Source organism: Argentina silus (genome assembly GCF_951799395.1).
Source record: "Argentina silus genome assembly, chromosome: 4".
NCBI lineage: Eukaryota > Metazoa > Chordata > Actinopteri > Argentiniformes > Argentinidae > Argentina > Argentina silus.
In genome coordinates, this window is record NC_139658.1 from 13,881,229 (window position 1) to 13,897,901 (window position 16,673).

General features: G+C 40.6%; 3 protein-coding genes across 4 annotated transcripts; 1 reads left to right on the plus strand and 2 right to left on the minus strand.

The window, feature by feature from the left end:
* Positions 1–541: 541 nt before the first annotated feature.
* Positions 542–10,674, minus strand: ergic3 (ERGIC and golgi 3). 2 transcript variants are annotated; one of them, XM_083668340.1, is made up of 14 exons: positions 10,537–10,674; positions 9,953–10,023; positions 9,657–9,744; positions 9,213–9,332; positions 9,008–9,101; positions 8,140–8,305; positions 7,605–7,662; positions 4,211–4,225; positions 3,749–3,780; positions 3,569–3,665; positions 2,130–2,194; positions 1,840–1,976; positions 1,696–1,751; positions 542–1,413 (listed from the first exon to the last, which is right to left on the minus strand). In XM_083668340.1, exons 1-14 carry the CDS (start codon positions 10,622–10,624, stop codon positions 1,334–1,336), a joined length of 1,167 nt encoding a protein of 388 aa, XP_083524466.1. In that variant the 5' UTR covers positions 10,625–10,674; the 3' UTR covers positions 542–1,333. The 2 variants fall into 2 exon arrangements, with proteins under 2 accessions (XP_083524466.1, XP_083524467.1); XM_083668341.1 differs by lacking the exon at positions 4,211–4,225.
* Positions 2,367–3,569, plus strand: romo1 (reactive oxygen species modulator 1). Its single transcript, XM_083668342.1, has 3 exons — positions 2,367–2,491; positions 2,925–3,055; positions 3,283–3,569. The coding sequence occupies exons 2-3, from the start codon at positions 2,925–2,927 to the stop codon at positions 3,389–3,391; spliced, it is 240 nt and encodes a 79-aa protein (XP_083524468.1). The 5' UTR covers positions 2,367–2,491; the 3' UTR covers positions 3,392–3,569.
* A 767-nt stretch (positions 10,675–11,441) lies between the features above and the next one.
* cyc1 (cytochrome c-1) lies at positions 11,442–15,742 on the minus strand. The gene is made up of 7 exons (XM_083668235.1): positions 15,650–15,742; positions 14,497–14,687; positions 14,125–14,251; positions 13,621–13,778; positions 12,583–12,743; positions 12,198–12,298; positions 11,442–11,987 (listed from the first exon to the last, which is right to left on the minus strand). Exons 1-7 carry the CDS (start codon positions 15,728–15,730, stop codon positions 11,883–11,885), a joined length of 924 nt encoding a protein of 307 aa, XP_083524361.1. The 5' UTR covers positions 15,731–15,742; the 3' UTR covers positions 11,442–11,882.
* Between the last annotated feature and the right edge of the window lie 931 nt (positions 15,743–16,673).

A 16,673-nucleotide genomic window follows, 5' to 3' on the forward strand; every position in this document is an offset into this window, starting at 1 on the left:
CATACAGGAAGTTACTCACAATAATGTTTTTCAGCTGCCTTTGGATGGTATTTAACTTTTTTTTTTTTTTTATATAACCACAACGACCAGTTAGTGTACTCACTCGGTCCATTAAAGAACATGGGCTCCCCCTGATGGGGAAATATGAAACTGCAAATCCTTTGGACAAGGCATGAAGTACAGTAGATTAGTTCCACAAAGAAATCATTGAAGTGTTTCTCCGAAAGAGGTCACTAGGTTTAGTCACATAAAATACCAAACAGTGATCACTTGGTAAGACATTCTGTAGAGATCAGGACAGTCCATGGGCAATACTCAGTGGACACTAAGGAGATGTAAACAAGTACTCATTCAACACAACAGTATGAAGTGATTGTTAATATTAAAAGGAACAGTGTGTATAAATCATCCAATATATCTTCTTGTGACATGTCTGACCAATAACTCATTCATTGCTTCACAATAGGGTACAAACTAGACTAGTGTTACTTACAACAATAGAAAATGTCGAGTCACGTAAATCAAAACACTGTACAGGCTGGAGTATTCACCATTTATTTGTCATTTTAAAAACCGAGGACAATCAAAATATAAATATATCTCTCCCACACACAAAATAGGCTGTCCACAGCACCAGACAACGCGCGCACACACACACTTCCACGCACACACACACACACTTCCACGCAAACCCCAGCCCTTGAATTAGATCTCAAAAGGTGCAATCACAACAAAATAACAAAAAAACGCATTATACTGAATCACCCAGTCTCCTTACATAGTTCTCACATCCAACAACCAACTGAGCTTCCACTAATCTGAACACATTATAAAACACATTCATCCCACCTATGTCTCATATTGAATACTCCATGTGTGCTGAAGACAACACAATACAAATGTTAAAGTGGGGTTCATGATTGATCAAATAGTTTATAAATCATAAAATATAAGGATATGTCTCCTGTTGCACAGTTTGTTAAGGGCAACTGAGAATAATACAGACTATCAGGGAACCAACTGATAGAGGGGCACATTTGCTTCGTAACTGTGGATGAACCAATTCTGAATAAAAAAAAAAAAGTGATCTTCTCAGTACAACTTCGGTCCGAGATTCTGTCTTTCTTTGTATATGGAGGATGTAAAAACAACAACTGGGAGACACACACAGCAGTCAAGGTTCCTCTCCATGTTGTGGGAGATTTGGGGGATTCTAGTGTTTATCGCCACATTTGGAAGCAGTGAGTCACTTTGCAGTCACTTCCCTTTCCAGATAGACCCTTCCAGAGACTGTGGTGAACCATCTTTTTCGCTCTTGCACCAAAAAACTCCACTAAGATGCTTTGCCCAGTTCAATCTTCTTCTGGATGGCTTTTGCTGAGTGGTATATTAAAGAATCAATGAGTCCAGCCACTGGGTAGAAAAGAGGAAAGGGTACAACAAAATAAGTCAAATACCCAATGTTTGTTTCACATCTGTACACAGTATAAACTCCCATAGTACCCATTCAACTTCAAGCATCCCATTAAATCTTCAGAACAGAAAAGGCAATAAATAAATGATAGATACACATACTGTGACATCAAAAAGATTATGCAGAGTTTGACAAATATGTCAAACTCTGACAAATATGTCAAACAAATATTTGCTACCTATTTCACAAGGTGGGCAATTGGAATTGCACGATTGGCTTACCTGTAAATACACCCCCTATGATGGCACACACTCCGGTCAGAAAATGTGTGAAAGATCTGAAAAGAGAGAGAGAAGAAGTGGTTACAGCCTACTTTGTATGTTTTTAGTTTTTTTTAAGAGTAGTTTATTCTGAAAGCCACCTACCGCTGTTTCTCTGTGAATTTGACCATCATGGGGGAGAGTTCATATAACACAAACACACCAGGTAGGCCCTGGTCACCAATCAAGCCGTTGGCCACTTTCTCATGTCGCGTCACAGAAAACTGGTTTGTTTTAACCACCTGGAAGACAGAAGCAACACCTCAAGGAATAAGATCGCCTCACCTCAGCGTTCATGATCTAGAGAGAGTTTTACATGTGCTAAATCTATAGGGATACACTGAGTGAAATATGCAACACTTTTTAACAGCTTCATTTGACAGCAGACTACTCACCTCTCCATCTCCTTTCACGTAGATGGTTGGGACTATTTTTACGAAGTATTGGTACATCATAGATGCTGGAGGGGGGGGGGGGGAGATAATGTCATAAGCATAAGTTATCAGCAGGTACAACTGAAGCAACCGTACAATAACATCAATAACATCAATCATCCAAGACCACAGGGGGTGCTACAGATATAAATACGGAACTCCTTATCCCTCGATCTCGTCCCGTACGTTGCCTCATCTAATCACTTCCTTTCAAGTAATGGAGTCCTGGTAGTGCACCATTAAAAGCAAGCCCCAGTCGAAACCCCCCTCAAAGCTCATCTTTGTAATAACTACACAACGCTCAAATCACACCATAAACGAAGGTAAGTCGATCTTTGAGCGAATACATCAAGCCGTGTTGGGGAAATACATCGTCCGCCGTCAAGCACTTATCGTTTGAGTGTTTTCAAGGCCAGACCTAGGTGACATGCTAACACAAGCTAGCAGAGTCATAGCAGCTTGTATAAACAGATGATCGAGCCAAAAGGGGACATGGTGCAATATCGGCATGCCTGTGGCAACACTTACATGGCAAATTAACTTAGGATAGCGCTTATTACGATATAGTTTATTACATGCCATCTTCAATAACCGTTGTCCCAGATAACAACAACTAGCTGCTGGCTAGGTATCTTTGCTAACAGGTTTAGCCTCGAGATGAGTTGGCTAGCTCACTTCCAACGATCGGGAAGGCTTGAGAGCTTGCAAAGTCCTAACCTGTGTTTTGATGGTTTTGTGTGCCTTCCTCCACTGTAGATGCCGGTGGCAGTAGGACCTTATGGCCAAGCCCAGCCGAACTGCTTCGACAGAGTTAAGATGGGTTTCATGATGGGCTTCGCAGTTGGGATGGCAGCTGGTGCCATGTTTGGAACCTTCTCCTGTCTAAGGTGCACACCTCCCTCACCTGAGAAGTCTCCTGTCTTTCGAGTTTAGGCTTACTTAGTATTTCTGTAAACGATGAAACCGTTTTCTTGATATTAGCTTGACTTGGGTTACAGGTTAGGATCTGTATTAACCTTGTCTTGATGAAGACATCCGAACCATACATAGTGGCTTAACACGAGTACACCATTTTAATTGCTATGCTCATCTGTTGAATTCTTATTTTCCTCAGGATTGGCATGCGAGGCCGAGAGCTGATGGGGGGAGTGGGGAAGACGATGATGCAGAGCGGAGGAACGTTTGGAACCTTCATGTCCATAGGGATGGGTATTCGCTGCTGAGGATTCTCTTGTCACACTGCACTTACAACAGGACTTCTGAAACAATCCTTATTCTCATGTCACAATATCTCTGTAGTTCCAGAACAGTTTGTCAATAAAAGCTGTGATTTCAATTGCTGTTTAATAAGCCATAAGTTTTGAGTGGGGCTTTTTAGTAATAGTGTTTACGGTACTAACCTTGTGGGGCTGCGACGTCAGTACCATCCAAAGGATTGACGATGCCAGGGTAGTCCCTCCCGAAGGAAAGGTGTTTGATTAAGTGAGTCATGTTGATCTGTAGGACAAAAGAAATGCAAATAAGCTCGCCGTTGTATTGCCTTGGCAAGACTTGCAAAGACCTCAGTCCAATATACTTACATTGTCCAGTCCAAAGCTCTGCAGATCATGAACTGAGAAGAGAATGAGACAAGATGTTAGTAAAGCTGTGATGTCATGACATTTCCTCAATTATGTGTTCCGTTTATGGTGACTAAATGGGGATTTCCTTCATGCTCTTATAAAAGAATGACTTTCTCATCAAGATAATTATAGTTGTGGAACCCAGCCACAGTCCTCAGAAATGTAATTTGTTGTTGATTTACTGCTTGTACCACCTCAAATAAAGATCAACCCAGCAATCACACGCTAGTTATTGAAACCACACAAGTTAGAAGTTTTGATTTAGTCATTGATATGCTTTAAGTAACAGGGTAAATGAGTGACTATAAATCTCTAGTAGGCTCTACAAGGATAAGGCATTTTCCTGACACTTTTACAAGGGAATTTAGGAGGGGGGTGGGTAATGTCTAAAAAAAAAAGCTACAAAAAAGATGGACTTACTTTCCACAGCGTGCACTGCAGAAAGAAGAGAGAAGAGTCACTATATGACGCATGTAGGGCTGCTACACAGAAAGCCACAGTCATAAGGGATGATGAATATAACGCACAACCCGAAGCAAGGCCAGTCACAGGCCGCCGACGGGGGTTCATTTCGTCACATCTGATGTTCTTACGGGTCAAATTAGTATCTCAAGGGATTCTCGTCTCTTAATTCTGCTTGTATGCAGACAGGGACAGTACTTGGGGACTAGAACTAGTACTACTAGTAAAGATGGAAGGGGAAACGAATCTGCACTGATCATTAAGCCTCGTGCTCCATGGAGAATTCATTGTGAACATTCCATGTACTGAATAGGTGAGTACCGTTGACCTTTCAATGCATTTGGCTATTACCATGTTACTTAATCTACACAGTGATTTGAAAGTGCTTATTAGTGAAAAATCACTGATGACATTACATTGTCTTAGTCACCAAGATATTTCATTTAGTCATGCAGGAGCATTGAAAGGGGTTAGTTTGACTTCTAAATTGATTTTACAGTTGAAGTGCAAGAATTTTAAAATCAAGTAAATTGGTATTCTGATGAACAACAATTTCATTTTAAAATCAAACATTTTGCATTAAAAACTCTTTGCAGCCAAATTAATCGTCTTTCAATTCAAAACATTTGGGATTAATCACTGACAGATGATTAGTAGGTTAGTATGGTATTATTAGTAAGATGAATTGTATGTAACAAGTGTTTATTTTCCATTTACAGTCAGGCCTTGACCAAACGTTCATACTGCAAGTTTTGCAGTACGCGACATGTACAGAAATTTAGTTTGTATAAAATACCAGAATGTCATTTGCCTTTCCATATAGTATGAATTCACTGCATACTATTCAGGAAGTCATTTCCATAATGGAGGCAGACTGTGGTGAAATTCAATTACCAGGAACAACATGATGACGGTTTCTCTGTAAGAATGGTAGGTATGTAGATATTTGCCGCTTACTGCATGCATTTTACTAAACAGTAGGCTCTACATAGAATGAAGTATGGTTCGTATGTAGTTGATACTTCTCGTAAATAGTAGACAGTATGAGCTTTCGGTCACAGCCTCAGAATGGTTATAGGTGTAGCCGGGAGACCCGTCTCAGATATACAGTGCCTTGCAAAAGTATTCACCCCCATGCACAACTTTCAGGTTTTGTTGCCTCAGAATCTGAATCTGAAATACAATCAATTACGATGTTTTCCCCACTGATCATTAAAGTGAAAAGAAAACAGAAGACCTGTTTGCAAAAATCTACACACCCCTTGCTGTGGTGCTTCTGCAAATATTTACTCAACAGGTTGAACTGAGTCTATTTGAGTGCAAAGATAATCGTTAACTGTTATTTTGTATGTATAGGTTTTAAAAGGCATTCAGTGTACCTTGGATACAAATCAGCATTGTGTTTCTGCATAAATTTGTATAAAGCATATCATGATGTTTTGATTCATAGATTGAGTTGTATTGGGATCAATGGTAGTGCTTTGAAGTGGTTCAGAGACTATTTAGCAAACTGAACTCAATGTGTGGTGGTAGACGGTTGTAAGTCAGACACCTTAGAGCTGCACTCATGTGTGCTTCAGGGGTCCATCTTTGGGCCTTTACTATTTATTATTTACATACATAGTATTGGAAACAATATTAATACTGCCAGTTTACATTTTTATGCAGATGACACTACAGTCTATCTATGGATTTTAGCAATGCACAGTTAGCTTCTAATGTTATTCAGCAGAATTTGTATGATTTTAAACTTAATTCCTCCAAAACGAAACACATGATATTCTCTCATTCCAAAGAATACTGGATGGTCTACCAATAGAACATCATACATCATGAAAAGCTGAGTTTCACTAATCATGTCAAGAACCTGGTAAAGAAGCTCAAGTTGCGAATTGTTTTTATTACCAACATTTTGAGGCCAGGAAAGAGCTGGTATGGTGTACATTCTTGTCTGATAAAATCAGAAAATCAACTACCAGCTTCGCTTTCACTTTGACTTACTTTTAACAGTTCCAACAATCAGAATGGATCATGGCAAAAAGTGTTTTAATTACTCAGCTCTGTGGTCTTAGAATTCGTTCCAGACTAGTTTGAAACACCAGGATCTTGTTTCCTTGGAGGAGTTTAAAAGGATGATTGGTGTACATGTTACTAAGGAATGTATTTGTCAATAATCTCTTGTGGTGGTACATGTGATTTTATTTATGACTATATTGTATGTCTGTGTTTGAAATGCATTGTATGTGTGTCGATATCGCTAACCTTTTTATGGTGTGTCTGTCTAATTAGTTTTTATTGTGTTGATTGTAATCAGTTCGTCATGTAAGTGTGTCTGTGTCTGTATTTTTTTGTGATGTGTCATCGTTTGTGAATCGTCCGAAATATTGTTTTCCTTGGCTACGGTCTTGAACCAAGTCTCTCTTGAAAAATTTATTTTATATATTTTATATATATTTTTATAACCTAGACAAATAATATTTTGTCTTTGCAGCCCTGATTTGAATAGGAATCAATTATAAACTCGGTTGATCAATTACAAATTGAGCAAATGGAGAGGAACAAAACTGCTCAGGAATGCTACCCTGGGGAGACTTAATTTAGTTTTACAAAGTTTCAGAGATTGGCCTGATACAAGTATTGATATGAATATTTAACAACTTAAAAAGAAAAGAAAAGCTGCCTTTCCCATGTTTATGTTCACTCATCTACAGTGCCTCATAGCAGAGCTTTTTGGGTAAGGACAGTTTACTAGATTACAATTTACTAGATTAGCTTTTTGCTTAGTGCAGGCACTCTGACCACATTGAACCACGGAAATATAATAAAGGCAAACTGATTTGTCGAGGGCTGAGACTATAACTAAAAACAGGACATGACTTTAGAAAATAAATAAGAAATAAGAAAATGGAAATAATGGTAGAACAGAGAAAGACATGCACCATTCACCATTTTAAATGTCAAGTCTGTATTGTCTTCAGGACTTGAAACAGAAGTGGACTTACCAGTTACATTTTTTCTCCCCCTGCTATTCTCTGAGAATGTGCTAGAAGCTATGAGCAGACACTAACGCTACACAAGAGTCTGTGCCTATATCTGGTCTAAGACACACACAGCACAAGGTGTTTTCGGTAGCAATTAAGTCAACTAGTTGTTATAGTATTTACAATTATCGTACAATTCAAGGGATCCTTTTTTCTGCCTTGTATATGAATAAACCAACCTGAAGTTGACCATGTCAATTGTACATTTCTTTGTTTGTTTGCTTTTAAGGCAGATTGTATATATCAAACCAGAGGAGGAGAAACCTGTGTTAATGTGGGTCTCAGATAGCACAGTAAAGAGCAGGTCTTACCATGAACATGGGACTGCTGGAAACTCTTGCCGGGGGCAAAGTGAAAATTTCCTGCCACCTGATGAAATAAATACAGTTGAGAGCGAGCACAAGAGGTCCAAATAATCAACTTTGTTAACACAAAACAGCAATTAAAAAGATGGTTCACTATGTTGACACTTCCATGCCTCTTTAGATATATCTAGGTATGTTTAGATATAAATAGGGGACATTTAGATCAACCTAAACATCTGGATCGATGGACAACATGACATATCTAAAAAAAAGAATTAGGTGTCAAAATAGTGAACCATCCCTTTAATCTCTCATTCCCCATTAGAACGCAACCATGTCATCAATGCTGAACTAGTGCATACTTACAACATGTCAAAATCCAGCTACATTGAGGGTGGCATTTTCCTCCTCTAAACACGCATGAAAGTGTGCAAAGTAACCATATGCACACTGCATCTGTGCATTTAGAAGAGGAAAATGTCACCAATCATGTGCTTTATGGACGTTGGTCATGTAGTGTAACGCCTGTGTATTGGGATACCTTGTTGACCTCCAGAAACCCATAGATCTGGCAACCCTCGTTTTTCTGCTCCTGCATCTTCTGGCTGAAGCCCTCCCTCTTGCACTGCTCGATAGTATCTGGGTTCTTGAAGGCCCAGCCTCTCCTGCGGTAGGCCTCCCGCACATCATCACAGGTGTTACAACACCTGCAGCCAAGCAGAGCACAAGGGATATATTGAATGTGACATGGCCCCTGACCATATGGGCCAATTGAAACAGACGTGTGAACTTATCAAAGCCCACAATTCTAAAAAGACAAATCTAAAAATACCAATTTCATTAGAATCATCAAGCATTTGCGTTCTCAAATAGGGGTTGGACAGGATTAAATAGAAATAGATTGAGTGTGGCCATGGGTGAATAATTTTGATAAGAGGTATCAAACTCAAATCCCTCAAGGGCCTGTGTGTAATCTAGGTTATTTCTTTCAGCACAGCACAAGTAGCAGGACCTGAAGACGCACATCCAAAGAATATATTTAGATGAAGTGCAGACTGCCAGATGTTAGACCGCAAAATGAAAGTTAAAAACCTATAACAAAACTCCCAGATAGCTTCTATTTGTAGTAAAACAACGTTTGAGCACACAGTGCCTTTATCAGGGTTCATTCCTGACGAAGCTACTGTCTGCTGAAACATTGGTTCCCTGCAAATAAATAGGCTCTATTAAGGTGTATTAGAATGTGTGACTTTCTCTATCATTTCATGGTCAAGTTCAGCACTTACACACCTGATCTGCACAGCCTATTCACTGGCCTCCCTGGAGTTTAAGACTACTGACTTGAACAACATGTGGTATGTTCATTCACAGAAGACACTTTCCAGGCCATTCCAGCCTGGGGGACTCACTTCAAATCCTCTGTCTCGGCTCCGTAACAGCTCTCACAGCGCTCTGGGTCCAGCTTACTGGGGTCAAATACCTCCCCTTCTTCTTTACCCAGGTCTACACAACAACAATATCAACAACAACATTAACACCATTATGACCCATGACCAATGTTACCGGATAAATGGACTCTTCTACTGACACAAACCAAGCATAAGTTCTTGCTACCGTGTTTCTCTGCCTCCGTAGTAACAGGTTTGCCATCCTTGTCCAGCCTCTGCTTGAACAAGTTGTGTTCCACATCCAATTGCTGCTCCCCTGCGACATCCATGGCGTCGATGCTGAGATCTGTAGGACAAGAGCAGTGTCTGCAAAGATGTAGATGTTTTCCGGTACTGGAACTATATCCAGTCACATTTCTATATATAACATCCCCAAAACAGATTATCTGAGCACCAAATCAATAAGGAGTGAAATAAGGGGTGAAATAACAGATGCAGTTGAAATATGATGGGAACAAGAGGGATTAACATCACCCTTGATTCATGCAGCCTTTGATAGTAATGTGAAATAAAAACAAGCACCTTGTATTGAATTGAGCAAGTGCATGCTTTTTCAAAGCGTTGTGTGTTTTTTCATAGTTAAATAGCCTAACCGATAAGTGTTACTTACAGGCACAAGGCATATTAGGAAATATCACATCAATGTTGATTTTCAGTTTGTCTCCTCGTGATGTGTCAACATACAGTTCAGGATGGACCTGTGTCAGGAGAAGGACGTCATTTATGGAAATCACATGGTCTCGTCTCACACAAACACAATATTTGTAGAACGTTTCCTCAAGAGTGGCCCATAGTACAGAGCACATCAGACACAAAACAGACCTACCAAACCAGCTACATACGAGACAACCCTGCCTGGCACTGGCAACATAGCTATTTTCCCTAAGAAAAACACTTTGTACCTACCTCTTTAGTGAGATAATACTGCAACTCCGAGAAGAACAGGATCAGCATGATGAGACCACTTATGATGGTGACTGTAACATGAGGGAGAGGAGCATGTCAGCACTTACACAAAATACAATTCAGCCCAAGCCTTAACTTCTTAACTTAGAAAGGTAGTTGATATTTTAAAGTTAACTACACGCCTACACGCTTATAAAAAAAAGGGTTCTTTGGTTGTCCCTATAGGAGAGCCTTTCTTTGGTTCCATGATGTAGAATTCTGTGGAAAGGGTTCTAGGCTACATGGGATAATAGGGTTCTTCAAAGGCTTATCCTACAGGGACAGCCAGAAAACCCTTTTCGGTTATAGATCGGTTTTTTCCAAGAGCGTAACTTACATATCAATATTTTGTACGTCAAATGTAGTATCCGTCTACATTCCACACACTATGACTGATTCAGAATGCTAGTTAGCTCAACACTGTTCAGTTCCCTGTAGCTAAATGCTAGCAACTGGGGGGGGGCAGTATAGTATGAATGGTGTTCCACTCTCAGTAGCCGGCTGGACTTGTAGACACATCAAACCTCTCAGCCGAAACCACTCACCCGTAGCTCCGCCGCATGTTTTAATTCTGAAATCCTCAAGCGTTTTCGGATATGCATCAAATTGTTTGAGTTTGTTTATTGTATCCATCTTCTATCACCGTCGGCAGAAATGATTCCCGACACACATCAGACCGAGATTCACTTCCGGTACAGAAGGGACGCAATAGGGAACCAATAAGCGATCACCGCGTACTGGTCAAGAGAAATGCTGATCTTGGGTCAGTTTCGCCTATTTCCCCATAATCATAAGAAGAAGATAAGGATTTAAGAAGAAGATAAGGATTTAGAGAGGCGTAAACTGATTCTAGATCCTTACCTAATGGGATAAAGGCAGATAAAGCAAGTAGAGGACATTTTGGGTAAAAATTGTTTTAATCTCATCTATAATCCAGAACAATTCATGATTGACATGAACCCACACATAGCTGAGTTATATGCAACTGTTTATAGATAACAACTATGTCGATATATGTTCGACCATAATGAATGTACAGCAATCATGTATACAGAACCATAGAATGAGTCAAGACCTGAACTAGTTACTCTTCAGACCCAAAAATATGGCATTTTCCTCAAGTATGGGGTTGCATACCCATCCAACTATGTGCCCTGGACCTTTTGATGTTGTCACACCACTACTTGGTCACACAACTCAACAAAAAAAAGACAAGTTCAGAAATTGAACAATACGGTCTTGTCCGTTTCTAACAGAAGAGGGTTATTTCTCCCCCAAAGACAATCCAGACAGCGGACACACCAATAACCATCAGGTAGATTATACTGACCAGTGTTGTAGTGTCGGCCTCACGGAACAATGAAGTGAGCCACATGTTAAGTAAACGCTGAGCATAAATATATAGAAAGTATAAACAGTGTCTTTGTGTGTTCCACGTGCATACAGAAGAACACTCTCATAGCTGACACTAGGTTCTTAACATGGTTTTATTCGGTACACCATTGTTCATTAAATATTTACACAACAAGGTGTAGAGATTTTACTAAGTGACAAAGCTCACAACAAGCACAAGAAGGTTGCAGAAAGGTATGATGTCTAATCCCTTTGAGATCCCCCCTCAAAAGAACAGATCAACCACTAAACCACAACCTGGACACATTTCTTTTGATAATTTATTTTGTACAATAAAACATAGAGGTTGTGTTGTTTACATGGTTCCACATTGGCTGGGCCAGATGCATTTGGAGAGGACACCCAGCAAGTTGACTGATTTAGGGCAACCGTGTCTTAAATGCATATGTGGTTTTAAAAGATGGACAATCGTAGATCAGACAATAAGAGTTCGAGCCAAGCAGCCACACAGGCAGAAGGCAACTGGTCAGTCAGATGTTTACTTGGGGGGCCTGTAGGCGATCTTCCGGCTCTTCAACACAGACCACCTGTGCCTCTTCAAGTAGTACAAAAGGGGGACTAAGATGGCTGAACCCATCAGCAGCTGGGGAGACAACAACAGTTAGTTGAGTGATTTGAGGAATCAAATGCATCATTTGTCAAGTATCTGACACTTATGCTTGTCAAACAAAAATAACAGTTAACTTTGTTTGTCTTTTTGCCGGTCTCCAGTGTGCAATGTGTAGTGCTACTAGTACATTACCAGTCACTTGAATGCTCTTTCAATGTCAGAGGACAGTACAATTCAGCTCACCTTCAGACCCATGCGTTTGCGCTGGTCGTGCTCAGGCTCAGATGCCCACCGGAGGAAGGTGCACACATCCTTGGCCACCTGGCTCATGGTGGCAGGGGTTCCTGTAAGAACAAAGATACAGGGAAACTGTGTGAGTAACCGTCACAGTTGATATATTCATATTATACAATCTAATGTCATTTCATGTGTTGATCTGGAGAGCAGAGTTGAGGTTAACTCCACTTACATCAATTCAGGAGGTGATTTAAATGCATGGTTTGAAAAGTTTAAAATAATGATGGTCTGTTTTCAATTCATCACCTTAACTGCCAAGTTGAAAAGGGTACCAACCCCAACCCTGATGAACACCAAAGCTTATTGTTCTGTAACAGAGGCTCCTACTGACCGTCGTCGAACTCCAGGATCTCATTGTAGATGGGCGGAGCCATGCCGATGGCCTGGCCTGGGAAGTAGGGGTTGTAGTAGAGACCCTCTCTTACATCCACACCCGCTGGTGGATCACAGTAGCCAGTCAGCAGGGAGAACACATAGTCCTCTCCCCCGTGTCTGGAAACAGAGGAGAGAAAGAAACTTAGGATGTGGCACGTGCATCATAAAGCACTCTGGGGTTTCACTAATTGTACAAGTCAACAAGTAATTACTTATTAGTCTTAGTATGGATTTCAGAAAGTAGTATTTCGATGCTCCAACGCATTTTGGTCAGGCCAGGAATTAATTTTTTCTCGAGGCAAGGCTACCATGGTCTTGGAAAGCGCACAATGTGTTAATGCCAAGGCATTAAGGCCATCACACAGACGATTACGTTTATTCGGAGGCCAGACAAACCAGGTTATTGTTATTGTTAATACTTGGCCTGCAGGGTCTTTAAATATAGGCTACCTAAAGAAAGTTGTATGCAAAAACAATGAGAAATATTAATCGCAGGAGACCAGGTAACCTATTCCATTTTGATTTGAATTTAAAGGCATATAGTAAATACACTAGCCAGCAAGCCATTGTAAATTTGCAGGAGTAACTTCACAGCAAATTCCATCGTGGATGCAAAAACATGTTTTCAATATCATTGTATACTCCCGTTAAAATGAGCCACATTCTCAATTGTGGGTGATAGAACATATTGTTATGAGATTATCCACTCTTCAACAGTGGCCTTTGTAAAATGTATTTCGACATGCATGTTGCTGATTATGATAAGGCAAGCCAAACACCCAGAGGGCACTTCTGTCACGGTGGCTGTAGGGGTTGAATTTATTTTCCAAGGGCACTGCAGTCAATTGCTTGCTATTTAAACATTTCCTTCCCAAAAAAAGGACACATTTGAGACCATGAATCCGTATTAATCCACTCTTCCATCTGGAATTAATATTTTTCGTTCACTGTTAATGTCCTGCCACCAAATGCCTGGATGGCTGCAGTGTCGTACCTGGCGTTGACGATGTAGCTGAGATCTGGAGGCAGGGCACCACCATTGGCATTTCTGGCAGCCTCTGGGTTGGGATAGGGCTTGGGAAAGTAATCGGACAGCTTCCCAGGACGGGTGAACATCTCCCCAGTTTCATCTGGGCCATCCACCACCTCAATCTGGAGGGGAACACAAGATGGTGGTAAGAGACAAAGAACAGGATGGGAGTTAGACCTTGAGACTGACCTCAGTTATGAGTTTACCCCCCTGTTATGTATAAGGTGGGGATTGGGGGGTGGGGTGATTTGCTCAACTTTCAGCCACGAATAAAACCTCATAACATTCAAGGTACACCAGTGTCTAAAGCGGCTCCCTCTCCTGGACGCCATTCATCGGAACCGATACGTGAAAAAATCCAAATGAAGGATTTCCTTTCACAAGTCCAACGCTGAACTTCATCAGTGAAGATAAGGGAAAATAACAAGGTGAAGACTATTGAGAACAACCCATAATGAGATGTGTTACCTCCTCAGCCAAGGTCTTGACTTCAGCCTCTGTATGCGACACCCCCACTAAGTTACGGAAGGCCAGGTACTCCATACTGTGACATGCTGAGCACACCTGCTTGTACACTTGATATCCACGACGAATGCTGCAACGGAGAGAAAAAAACAGACACTTTAAATAAAATCAGTCATCCATGTCTGGTTGAAGTTTGCATGTTTTTGATATTGGAAATATTACTTTTCTTGAGAACCTAAAAACTCCAGAACATTATAAGAATCCAATATTTTCCAGGTTAAAACAGTTCACTGTTATAGCACTGGAAAGTAGCCATAGAATTGGACAGAATTGGAATGGTCGTCTTATAAAAAAAATAAAAAGTCTAAGCAGTACCTAGCGTGGTCGAGGGATGACAACATGCCATTATGGCTCCAGGGGTAATTGGGGGGATGCAGCTCCAAGTCCGACGCTTTTACAGACTGCTGGAGCATTAAAGCCAGCCCTGCACCACCAGTCGCCAACACACCCAGGGTTGTAAGGGCGACCTTCTGACTCTTGGGCAGACTGGCAAAAGACATGCTGGCCTGGGGAGAAAGAGAGCTGTTAGAATGGTGAGAGGATATTCCATCCTATTATTAAAACATCCATGGAGTAGTAGGCCTAGTGGTTAGGTACCACACCAAAAGACAGCAATGTGGCACTTGCAAAAAGAGAAATAGACAAACAATTTCGATGCAAGGTAACCGATGATATGGTGGCAGTTTGTTGTGGTATTTCTCTAACCTTTTACATATCATGTCATTGCTTAGGGCTAAATCACTGCTCTCCAGATCAAAAAAATCACTGCTCGCCACCTCATCCACTGACTGAGCGGCAAAGAACAGCCAGCCTTAATTCAAGACATCATTAAAGGAGGTTCAATAAGGGTTACAGCCAGTTGGAAGACATACATTTTACAAAGGACATCCGTAGAACTACTTCATTCGACTCCTTCCATGCTAGCTAGCATCTTGCTAAAACCGCTAGCTGACTTTAGTAGTCGGTTAGCTAGCTAGACGACAAACAACCAGCGACATATACATGCAAATATCTATGTCTCTTCAGACAAGATACATCAAACGCGTAACACATTTAAACAAATCCAACAAGGATCTGGCTAGGCATAACGTTAGCTTCCTATCTAAGCCAGCTAGCTGTCTGTCTGTGAGATAACCTCACCTGATGTGACTTTAGCTAGCTAACTACGCTAGCGCCAACTGGCCAGCTCATCAACTCAAACAACAAATTTAAAACACATGTTTGATCTGGCTATCCAACACCTCCAACGATTTTCCGATATTCAAGTCGCTTCTCCTGAAATGTGACAAGTATCAGAGACATAAGCTTTAAATGTAAGATACATTAAACGAGTGACCTTGCCTTGGCTGGCTAACAGTTGCTAGCTAGCTCTGTCATGATGTCTTATGACAAGTTGTTTTTTTACACCACTAAAACTGGGAGAAACAATTATTATTCTACACATCGTAGAGTAGATATGTCCTCATACCCTCGGAGTCTTGGCTATTTTTGGGGTACATAGGAGAGCTCTCCCACTCCCCGATAGCACGACCGCTCGTAACGCCGCCATCTTCTTGTCTTTGCTGCCTGGAAAGACCGGTCGCGGCGTGATCAAGTGTCCCCCCCTGACCCTCTTCCCCTCCGTCATCAATTTACACAAAGTTAAGTGTTATAACATAATTTGTTTTCAGTGTTAAACTACATATTTGAAATCAGCTACAATACCAATGTTTTTCTATAAGTTCTTAGTTTGACCAAAATGCTGGGAACGTTAAGTTTATATTTTAAAAGTTGTGACGATCACAATAGAAAAGCGCCATCTAAAGGTGGGATGACCTGGCATGAGTGTTTTCACTTAATTTAACCTTTAGATTGGGTGGAGGCTGTCCTCCAAGAGTTTCACAAAGTTTCACAGTTGGCTGTTTCTCAAAATAAATGTTTACTAATTATCATTATTATTATCTTTGTGAAATCTATATTAAACTAGAAAAATAAGTTCCAGAAGAAACTTCGTAGGCTTGCAAAGTTTTACTTTGGTACTAGAAAAAAGTTTCAAGATGGTTTGGATGATATAGATTTGCTGGGTAGTTGAAAGAAAGTGAGTTAGTCTTATTTTATTACAGTTAAAGATGGTTTGGATCGGTGGGTTGGGTGGATGGATGAATGGTTGGTTGGTTTATTGGTTGGTTGGATGAATGAAGTGATAGATACTGTAGATCCGGGCCGCCGCGAGTTTTAATCCGGCCCGCGATGTTTTAACCAAAACAATACATTTGATTCTGTTATATTATTTGAATTTCATCTTCCAGTACAGAATTCCTGTAGATGGCAGTAGAAGTAGGAGCCCAGACAAATAATATGTTGTCTAACAGGAAAGGTAAAGGCAGTGTTTGATAGACAATTATAAATGTAACTGTGATTAAGAGTATCTGGTGATAATATGTTGACTGTAACACAAAGAATGTGCATTATAACTTGAGATAAGGCACTGATGTACTGTATAATATGAAAGT

What these genes read in the sequence shown, in the direction of transcription:
- romo1 (XM_083668342.1), top strand. Translation starts at nt 2,925, where the DNA reads ATGCCGGTGGCAGTAGGACCTTATGGCCAAGCCCAGCCGAACTGCTTC. An exon ending in GGAACCTTCTCCTGTCTAAG is followed by an intron (nt 3,056 to 3,282) that starts GTGCACACCTCC and finishes TATTTTCCTCAG; the next exon opens with GATTGGCATGCGAGGCCGAG.
- cyc1 (XM_083668235.1), bottom strand. Translation starts at nt 15,730, where the DNA reads ATGGCGGCGTTACGAGCGGTCGTGCTATCGGGGAGTGGGAGAGCTCTC. An exon ending in GATCCTGGAGTTCGACGACG is followed by an intron (nt 12,299 to 12,582) that starts GTCAGTAGGAGC and finishes TTGTTCTTACAG; the next exon opens with GAACCCCTGCCACCATGAGC. An exon ending in GCAAACGCATGGGTCTGAAG is followed by an intron (nt 11,988 to 12,197) that starts GTGAGCTGAATT and finishes TTGTCTCCCCAG; the next exon opens with CTGCTGATGGGTTCAGCCAT.
- ergic3 (XM_083668340.1), bottom strand. Translation starts at nt 10,624, where the DNA reads ATGGATACAATAAACAAACTCAAACAATTTGATGCATATCCGAAAACG. An exon ending in TCCTAATATGCCTTGTGCCT is followed by an intron (nt 9,333 to 9,656) that starts GTAAGTAACACT and finishes CTTGTCCTACAG; the next exon opens with ATCTCAGCATCGACGCCATG. An exon ending in AAATTCACAGAGAAACAGCG is followed by an intron (nt 1,752 to 1,839) that starts GTAGGTGGCTTT and finishes CTCTCTTTTCAG; the next exon opens with ATCTTTCACACATTTTCTGA.